At 37.2% G+C, this 10,156-nt stretch overlaps 1 protein-coding gene across 2 annotated transcripts; it reads left to right on the top strand.

Annotated features, from left to right (window-relative positions):
* Positions 1-1,438: 1,438 nt before the first annotated feature.
* LOC136853669 (uncharacterized) lies at positions 1,439-9,471 on the top strand. 2 transcript variants are annotated; one of them, XM_067129598.1, is made up of 12 exons: positions 1,439-1,836; positions 3,186-3,370; positions 3,956-4,049; positions 4,422-4,517; positions 4,668-4,799; positions 5,047-5,137; positions 5,729-5,839; positions 6,087-6,232; positions 6,724-6,844; positions 7,584-7,675; positions 8,320-8,436; positions 8,797-9,471. In XM_067129598.1, the coding sequence occupies exons 1-12, from the start codon at positions 1,735-1,737 to the stop codon at positions 9,040-9,042; spliced, it is 1,533 nt and encodes a 510-aa protein (XP_066985699.1). In that variant the 5' UTR covers positions 1,439-1,734; the 3' UTR covers positions 9,043-9,471. The 2 variants fall into 2 exon arrangements, with proteins under 2 accessions (XP_066985699.1, XP_066985698.1); XM_067129597.1 differs by having other exon boundaries at positions 1,475-1,836; positions 6,724-6,853.
* The last annotated feature ends 685 nt before the right edge of the window (positions 9,472-10,156 follow it).

Here is a 10,156-nt window from a genome sequence, read left to right as displayed (position 1 = left end):
CAGACGTACGATTCAGTAAACAGGTGGTTTCATAGATGTCAGATGGTATATAGACTGAATAATCGCTGAGGTTGACGTAGGGGCCATATCCATAGATTTAAGAGTTTGGATATTTATCTCTCAATTTCTGGGCGTTTTTGATGGCGACCTCTAGAGACCGATGACTTTTATCCGTCTGTGCCATGATGATTAAGAAAAACAAAGACACGTTGATTCAACAATACCATTGGGTGACATGGGGCCACATTCATATATTAGCAAGTTTGGATATTCATCTGTCAATTTCTGGGCGTTTTTGGTGGCGACCTCTTGAGACCGATGACTTTCTGCCATAACGATTAAGAAAAACAGAAAGAGAGTTACCACACTGTGCGCTTGCTGGTCAAATGCGTTCTTGTAAGCAGGGCGACTTTTTGTAGTTTTGTCGCAGAAACTGGAACCGTGTATTTGTATCAGAGAGAACCATGTGGTTCTCTCTGATTTATATGGAACCTGTCACAGCGATTTCTTATTTACATACATGCGGCAAAAAAATGAAAAATGTTCTATTTCTGATGGTGTTGCCGGCGTTTTCGTATCACTGTATTCTAGAATACTTCGCTTCCTGAGTATGGCAACAGCATTGACAGAAATATTTGGTATCCTTTTACCAATCGGCTTTTCTTCTTCCTCTCGTAAGCTGCACGGAAATTCAAACTGTTTCAACAAATCCCATTTTGCGTTAATGAAAAACCTTTTCGCAGCTATAATAACTTTCCTAAGCTTAGCTGTCACAATTTATATCGCTCGTTCACTGAAAGTAAACCATTCACATCCTTAAGGTACAATAACTAAGCGTAAAGGTGTTTGTGTGTGTGTGTGTGTATATGTATATATATATATATATATATATATATATATATATATATATATATATATATATATATATATATATATATATATATATATATATATATATATATATATATATATATATATATATATATATATATATATATATATATGTCGATATGTTTGAAGGGAATATCAGTAGAATTAAAAATAAAAAGAGCCAGGTAAAGGGGAACAACTTTATTTGGCAGAAAGTGTTCGTTTTGTTATATCAAAGCATTTTCATGGCCGGTAAAGTTTATAATTCACAAATATTTCCTAAAAAGAGACCTAAACTTACTGCTTCTTAAAATATGAAAGTTAACAGAGCATGGGAAGGGTACAAGCACTCACTAGGAAAACGATCAGGTAGGCCTACAACACATCTCCCATCTCCCGGGGACCCCTAACATACACACACACACACACGTGTTTGTACTCTACATATGTATGTATGTATGTGTATGTATATATATATATATATATATATATATATATATATATATATATATATATATATATATATATATATATATATAGCCAATGCTCATGTTTTACCGATATTAAAATTTAATGTCTCCTTCCAATCAGCTGATAGCTGATTGATTACGTGGCACCGAATTCTGAAATCAACTGTGTTAAATTGAGACTATATGTCCAATTTTTCTTGTAATACATTTACATGTATAATAATCAGAATTTAATGATTAAATTCAGCATTATAATATCATATTACCCCATTTAATGAAGAAATGTTCGCAAAAATTGTTCGAAAACTGCCGTGATGTGGTGTCACTTACTAGTTGACATTTGGCGGGAAAGTGTGCAAGTCGATTTGGTGCAATAATCTGCTGGTCAATAGCAATGGCCACCACACGACAGCCTTTTTCCTCTCAATCGACGCTGTATATTTTACTAGACTACACAGACGAAGAAAAGAGTGATGAAATTGAAATTATATACAAGGCAAGTCTTCAAATCCACTGTCCTTTCTTCAGTCGGAAGTGTGACATTTGTAAATGTATTTCTGCTCAAGAATTTTACTCTTTTCTTTAACTACAATTTTGATGAAATTAGTATCATGTGATTCTTGTAATCTCGTCCAAGGTTTTGTAAAGGACTCGTGACAGCGAGAGCAGCACAAAATAAGTCGAATATGATCGAATAAATTAAAGAGTCGAATTAGGCCTAGGGAAAAAAATGTCAGGAACTTCCTTCCCTGATAAGTCGGATATGTGCCGCTATACTTATCATTTTACTTCAAAATATCTTAAATCAGTAAATGCAAAACCTGCAACCTATAAGCCTATGCAAACCAAACTCTTCCACGCAGTTGGAAATGTTAACAGATTAAGGTATAAAAGTTAAGAGCAATAATTTAACATTTTGCTTTTTAACTGTTATCTTATTCATCCGTTAAACATTTTATTCACACTAGCTTTAGTAAGTTTATATGTTCAAAATATACTATGAGAAATGTATTCTGTACACACTAGCTTAGGCGTTCAGGTATTCATGTTTTCTAAGACTAGTTCCAGGCTCGATTCCTAAAGCAGTGAATTAGGAATCTGGTAATTCGTCAAGATTTGCAACCAGGGTGGAAATGTTATGCATATTTAGTTAGAGATCACATTAACGATGAGCAGCTTACAGTGAATGCAAAATATAATATAATTTTAGGACAAAGAGTATGAACATTTGTTTTTTTCTAATCTCCTATAATTTTTCCAGGACCAAATTACCTTCTTACAGTTGCTCTCTCTCTCTCTCTCTCTTTTTTCTAATCTCCTACTAATTTTGTCCTCCCCAGCTAACCTAACTCCCACCTCTCTCCCAACCTAAACTTCTTTTTCGTTCTTTCCTCCAAGCTTATAACCTGTCAGGTTATCTTCTTACAGTTGTTCTCTCTCTCTCTCTCTCTCTCTCTCTCTCTCTCTCTCTCTCTCTCTCTCTCTCTCTCTCTCTCTCAAGCTAACCTAACTCCCACCACTCTCTCCCAACCTAAACTTCTTTTTCATTCTTTCCTCCAAGCTTAAAACCTGTCAGGTTGGGGTAAACTGAGGTTACGCTAAAGTTATGTTTGGCTACAATCAAAACCATCATACCTGTTATTAAAATGATCCCCAAGTAGATTAAATTTAATTAAATAACGACGTAAATTTCATTGTTAATTTTAATACCATCACATCCCGTGGCATTAACAAAGTAAACTATACTTAATGGAAAGTTAGACGGAATTATTCCAAAGTTAAAACTGATACGTTTTAGGGAGTCATAAAAAAATAAAGTAGATTATGGCGCTAATTTTCTTTCAGGCACTGGAGGACACGATTGTCATCGGCGGTGCCGTCGTTGGGGCGACCCGCCTACCAGGTGTGGGCGTGGGGTTGCTAGGCCCTCCCTTCGCAAGGCTCCTGAAGCTCAGTTCCATCAGGAACAATCTGCCTTCAGTGCTTTCTTCCCTGAGTCGCGTGTTCCAGGAATTAACGCCCACGACACAGTGAGTTCTTGCTTACGCTCTGTTTTCAGTTATGGGTGTACTCAGGACCCACTAAAAGGGTGCATTTGACAGAGGGTGAATGTCGACCTGAATAGTCTCAGAGATACGGGGAAAAGTCCACTAGACTAAACGTTTTTGTGACGTTCTCTCCAGTCAATATCATTATTCTTTCATTTGGTATTATGAGTTCATAGCAAACGTTATCATTTATCTATTCCCATATGATGCTAGACTAATTTAATGTTCTTATTGTTTTTTTTAACTTAAAAAACACTGATATCTTTAACCTCAGATTCACATCAATCTCTTGCTTTTTTTTACCAGTATATAAACTGTTCTACATCTTTAGGACAAGTGTTATGTTCAATCAGATTTGCCATTTATGTAAATACAGCTTACTTAACCTAGTTGTAGACCAACATCTTACTCAGCATGGTCGTAGATGATCATCCTAACCAACAATTTTGTAATTTTACTATAACGTACTTGAACTTATGTAGCATCTGTACACATTCGTTTTGCCTACCAGATTTAAAAACAGCTAAATAAATCGTAGTCACATAAAAGATCTTTCAAAATTTTCAGAGGGACAGAAACCCACATGGAAGTTTGTGCAGCACTGGATGCCATCGTAGCCGAGGCAGAGAGGTTTAGCCCAGCGCTGAGTCATCCACTCCAGGTAATCAATGAGATCATATCTTATTTTCTGGATACCCTTTACTGATGAATTTATATTATCTCGTCTTATCCCTCCTTTCGCAAAGGCCGCTGGGAAAGGGAACCTAAGAAAATTAGAAAGGGAAAATGAGAGAAAAATGAATGCTGTTGTAAGGGATCGGTAGAACACAAATAGGCAGAAAACTCGATAATTCGGAAGTTGAGGGATTACTGATTTCCGTAGACTAAAATACAATGATGTCTGGAAAGCTTTCGTCTTAAATGAACTTCAAATGATGTAACTTACCCTCCCTTATTTGTTTGTGAGGGTAATATTAACCTTCTATCTTTTTATCATTTAGTATCCATTAATGCTCATTATTATCAATTCCAGCTGCTTGTTCTGACTTGGCGCCCCGTCCCTCTCATGATGGAGACATTCACGTCCGCTCTTACGCTCTCACACTCCAAGTACCTCCGGGCCATTCATGTGAGTTGGTCTGTTTATGCATGTTTTGCACAATAATCGTAGTTGTACTCTCTCTCTCTCTCTCTCCCTAGAGATTGCAGTGAACCTAAGGAATCACTAGAAGTTGCATACTTTGCAAATGTTGAGATAGATGAAAAAATTATTTTCCAGGTTATTGGAATTGCGTCCGTGCTACACCCTGACGCAGGAGATGACATGCCCCCAGGCGACGCTGCTGGAGGAGTTTGGGTCACGGGTGCTACCTACACTGCTGATCCATACACGTTCAATGCTCTTTTCAAGGTTAGGATTAGGAAATACACTTTATTTCTGACACACTTTCATACACAGACATTTCCATCAACTTGCATGTCAAGTGTTCATGTGTTTTATTCCCAGGCCCCAGATTTTAATCTCAGACTGAGGACCCCTTGTAAGGTTAGAACTGGTAAATTCTACCATCAGATTCTGAACAAGACGACCCTTGATCCCCATTCATATTCTCTCTCTTTCTCTCTGTGAATTATCAGTCGTTTCCTTATCATTTCAGTCGTGGCTTAGCGAGAGCAAAGGAACAGAGCCTCATGTACAACTCATCTTTCCTTCGTCTCCTGGGGAAGAGGAAGAAGAACCACTGACCTGTAAGTCGAGTTTGAAACCTCACTTATCACTCACCTATTTAACAATTTTGTGGTAACTAAATTTCAGTAGCATTTGCTTTCATCACCTGTCTGAAGAGCCACTTCTGCTCAAGCAACTAAAACAACAATATGCTTTAGACTCAAGTGAATGATGTGGCAAGGTTCATAAAAAAAAAGGGAGATCCAATCAGTTCCAGAAGACTTGTCAGCAGTTCTCAGTCAAGTGCCAATTCTGTAGTAAGATCTGATATGAGAATGCTTGGGTGTTTATGAGATTTAACTGTAAAATAAATCGCATTCACAACCAAAAAATTCTCATATCTACCTTCAGACAAAATCAGCAAATGAATGAACAATAATGAAAGAAAAACTTTGTACTGCAGGGAATGGTTAGCTCAAGAATGCTATTTATTTCAACATATGTTTGTATTTCTATTGTATTTCTATATTCTCTTGGCTCTCCTATCCTTTTTTTCCAAAGTAGTTCTGTTTTCTGCGGAAGGTAGAAGTTAGTTAAGATTTTAACTGCTTCATGAAAATCTTTGTTATTTTTAACAACATATAAAAATGAAAATACTCATAATTTTGCAGTGCTACTCGACATGCAGGAAATAATGATTGATCCACTGTCGCTCCCAAGTGCTATTGCATCTCGGCTGATCGTTCACCAGAACCTTTACAGAACAACATCTTCGACACAAGGTGAGTAATGTTTTGGGCCTATTTTCACATCTGTAATATTCCATCGCGTAACAAAAATATATGTCATTCTTGAAATACAAGCTCATGTATAATTCTAAGTTATTTTAATGATAGTGTGTGTGAATTACAAACGAAAAGAGTAGATTCTTTTGTGCTTTTATCATTTACGTTCCAAGATCTATAAAAATGAAATCTGATTATCCGGCTTAGCTTCACCCACTAATATTAGCCTCATACGATTATCCAGGCAGCAACCTTCCCGTCGTTGAATTGGAAGTCATCAAGAGGATCAGTACATCAAGTTTTGCAACGGCACTCATGGGACCTCCGACGTATCTGCTAGCGACAGGCGCCACCTCACTCCCCTTCGACAAAATATGGGACAATAAGCTGGTCGGTAGAGCAGTATCGTTTTCCAAATAAACGTTAAGCAGTCTGGTTCTGACTATAGATACGGAATATTTATTTGTGTGTCCAGGACAGTGGACTGTTTTTGTGAAGTCTTTTACTATGCAGTCAGATGGGCTGCCTTCAGCTGTTAGTCATTGACATGGATATGATTAGGGATACACGAATTCTACAGTAAAATAAACTCCAATATAATACAGTTTCACTAAAGAACTTCAAAGATTAAAGGTCTTTTCCAAATACTGTAAGAAAAAACTTTTAATTTTTAATATTTTGACTTTATGCCATTACACTGTTTTGCATATACAAGTATATGAGGCTATTAAGTATAGAAATACCTTCAAATGATACTGTGAATAAATTAGGTGCTCAAGTATAATACATTGATTATCACGTTGCTTTGACGTCGTAATTTGCAGTCTCTGCAAGATTTACAAATATCAGAGCCATACCGATGTGAAATTTCTCTGTTTCAGTATGTCACAAAAGTGTCGCAGAAATTAGAGGAGAAGAATGAAGCCTTACTCGCCAGGGTTATAGCACCATCAGGTACTGTGGCTGCCCACGTGGTAATTTTCCCGGCACCTCACTGCTCAGGTGAGATGTGTAAGTTTTCTGTAAATTATGTATGTATTTACATGCATTCAGTTACTCGTCAATTTATGCATTCATGGCAGTTACTCTTTTGTTTGTGTATGCATGCATGAATGGGTTTATGTGGTGCTGTCAGCCTCAGGAGGTAGGTTCATCCACCAACGGGATATTTCCTTTCCCGAAGGGTTCACAACCCTCTACCATGTGCTTCTGTGCCATAGGTTATGGTGCATTAGAATCCCTGTTATATATATATATATATATATATATATATATATATATATATATATATATATATATATATATATATATATATATATATATATATATAATATATATATATATTTTTTCTCTCACAGTCAGGTCAAATGAATTTGACTGCTACAGCTGTGGTAATAAGCAGTACTACTAGGTCAAAGCTGCCCTTAGAAGCACCAATGGCTTGGGATTCTAATGCACCATAACCTATGGCAGAGGAGCACATGGTAGAGGGTTGTGAACCCCTTGGGAAAGGAAACGTTCCCTATTGGTGGATGAGCCTGCCTCCTGAGGCCAACAGCACCACATAAATCCAGTCAAGACACTTCGGCGTAGCAGAGGAATGTGCTGTGAAAGTTTGTAGATGCTTTAGTGGGGAGGAAATTGAACATGAATTGCATTTATATGAAATAATTAATCATTAATATCATGCATCCCAAAGGGGTCCTGAGGTTGCTTTCATATCCCTGTTCCTCTTCAACAGCTCTTTCGATGATCCACGTGGTACCATGTGAGCTAATGTTGGCCGAGAGACATTTGGAAGGAAGAAACAGCCAGCTCATAGTCCCTGAAAAGGTTAATAGTTTTTAATGGCTCCAGTTGACTTTCATTGTACATCATTAGTTTCACATTTTGTTCAGTCTAATTACCTTAATTTTTAATTTTTCTTTGGCTTGTTGACCACTGTGAATGAAAACATTGTCTATAATCTTTTATCACATTTGATTGCTTGTGTATTTCTCCTCGCATAAGAATATCCTATTAGTTTGCTTGAGCATTTTGTTAATGTACGATTCATTGTTGTTTGCATCCTTGTAAAGCCACAAGGCTTCTAAAATGAAGTACTTAATTATTAACTTCTACAATAATCCCTTGTACCTGACTGATATTGCTGTTGGTAATGTTTACAATGGATAGAAAACAAACTGTCCTGCACTAGTTCCAAGATGGCCCCTAGCTTAATATTATCTTTCTTCCTTCTTGCTATCCACCCTCTCCTAACAATTATTTCATAGTGCACTGCAAGGTTTTCCTCCTGTTACACCTTTCAATCAAACCTACCTACTCCTTTCCAGCGCTGAAAGACCTCATAGGTCCATGTGCTTGGCCTTTGGCCTAAACTCAGTACTGTATTCCATTCCTACTAGTTTCGAGACAGAGAGAGAATTTTAATTTTCGTCTAAAGACCTGGATCATGATATGAAAGATCTCATTCCCAGGTAATAAGCGACATCGAGCAGAAACTATCAGAACTGGAGGTCTCAGAACTCAGGCTAGAAGATCACACAACAAATCTTATTCCTTCTCTGGTTCATCACTTCACTAAGCCAGCTAGGGTAACTATTTTGTGAGTGACTTGTTTGGTGCACTGCTTGTCTATATACTTAAAATAATTCCCTTAGCTGACACCTGTTCTTTTTGTCCATAGGATGGAAATTTGCAACATACAGCATCACATAAGAATGTATTGTATATATACAACATTTAGTGTGCATTGTATTCATGTCTGCATACGTGCATGTGTTTCAGATAATTTACCTTTTCTGTTTATAGAAAACTGTCTGTAGATAAGCTAGAATGATTACTGTATTGTGTATGGATTCTTACTACCTACCTCAGACACTACAAAAAAAAAAAAAAAAACACAATCAAACATTTTCTAACCTCAATAACTAAAATATTCACTTGTTTTCTAGGGTGGCACAGCTCGCATTCCACCTACACACATCTCTGCTGTTAATCATGCTGCTGGTAGGGCGCCCTTACTCCAAGCTCGAGGCCAACACGGAGGAAGGGCCATGCCTGTTCGCCAGGTGCATCCAGCCCTCATGACCCAGCCTACACCAGCATCCAGGAGCACAGGACGCTACAACAGGGGCACAGGAAGACTGGGTCAAAGGGCACTAAATGCCTTTCAAATGAGCAGAGGCAGACAAGACTGATGATGTAAAATACTTGCTTTAGTGTTCTGAAACATCTGGGATGTAAATTGTTTAATTATCAATTCATCCACACCTTTAAATTTGTATTTTTTTTTTTTGGCCATTCTCTGGTCCTTGAACCTAAGGGTACCCCTACCAAAAAAAAAAAAAAAAAATCACAATAAATTATTTTGATTTGTAAAATTAGAAAACTGCGTAAGGTGCTTTTGTTAAATCACAGTCATTTGCAGAACTTGAATTGATGCTTTCTGTGGAGACTATTCTGAGTTATAACCAGGTAACCTTGTTTATTTCATGCTTACAGAAAGGAAAAATTGGGAATGAATACCTTTTCTAAAAATGCCAAGTAACTGTAGGCATCTTTATAATCTTGTTCAAATGTACACTGTTTTTTTTTTTATTGGAAATAAACAATTTTCATAATTTGAACTGGACTTTACATGTCTACTAACTGTATATAAAAGGTCTGAATTTGTACCAACCCAAGTGTATTGGGAAACCTATTAAAAAAATCTCTGGATATATAAAACACAACTCTCATCCTGAACACTGGCATCACAAAGGAATAATCTGGGGTCATTTGCATAGCAAAGTTTCCACTGAAGGGATATTGGCTATACTTGTATTTCAAGAGAACCATTACAGTAATTATAATAGTTCATATTTAGGCATTCTGAGGAAGAGGATACAATTTCATCAGTATGAAAGTATTCAATGTTGTGAATGTAATACACAGACTGCCCCAGAGCATGAGGTCACATGAGCAGCAGGAATGTCTAAAAATGAGCACTTGGAGTAATGGCGTGTACTCTGCAAAGACAAACTTAAAAATGGTCACAAAACCTTCCAGGATTGTGTTGGAACATAAATAAAAGCCAACAATGCAGGAGTACAGGTGGAAAGAACAAGTGTGTGGTCACCTGTCTCGCCATGAGAATGAGCAGGAACATACCCAACAGGAGACAAAACTGAAATGTACCAAAAGTGGATGCCCTGACTTATTGGTAGCGCACTAACCCCCTGAAAATCCAAGATACTATTTTTTCACTTTCTCTGGCTTGGTACCATATGCTGCCAACACTCCTACACCTCACAGGCAAGGTCACCAGTGCAA

The sequence above is a fragment of the Macrobrachium rosenbergii genome, chromosome 27 (assembly GCF_040412425.1).
Source record: "Macrobrachium rosenbergii isolate ZJJX-2024 chromosome 27, ASM4041242v1, whole genome shotgun sequence".
Classification (NCBI taxonomy): Eukaryota; Metazoa; Arthropoda; class Malacostraca; order Decapoda; family Palaemonidae; genus Macrobrachium; species Macrobrachium rosenbergii.
This window is presented reverse-complemented; position numbering and strand designations above follow the sequence as displayed.

What these genes read in the sequence shown, in the direction of transcription:
- LOC136853669 (XM_067129597.1), top strand. Translation starts at nt 1,735, where the DNA reads ATGGCCACCACACGACAGCCTTTTTCCTCTCAATCGACGCTGTATATT. An exon ending in AAATATGGGACAATAAGCTG is followed by an intron (nt 6,233 to 6,723) that starts GTCGGTAGAGCA and finishes TCTCTGTTTCAG; the next exon opens with TATGTCACAAAAGTGTCGCA. An exon ending in TCACTGCTCAGGTGAGATGT is followed by an intron (nt 6,854 to 7,583) that starts GTAAGTTTTCTG and finishes CCTCTTCAACAG; the next exon opens with CTCTTTCGATGATCCACGTG.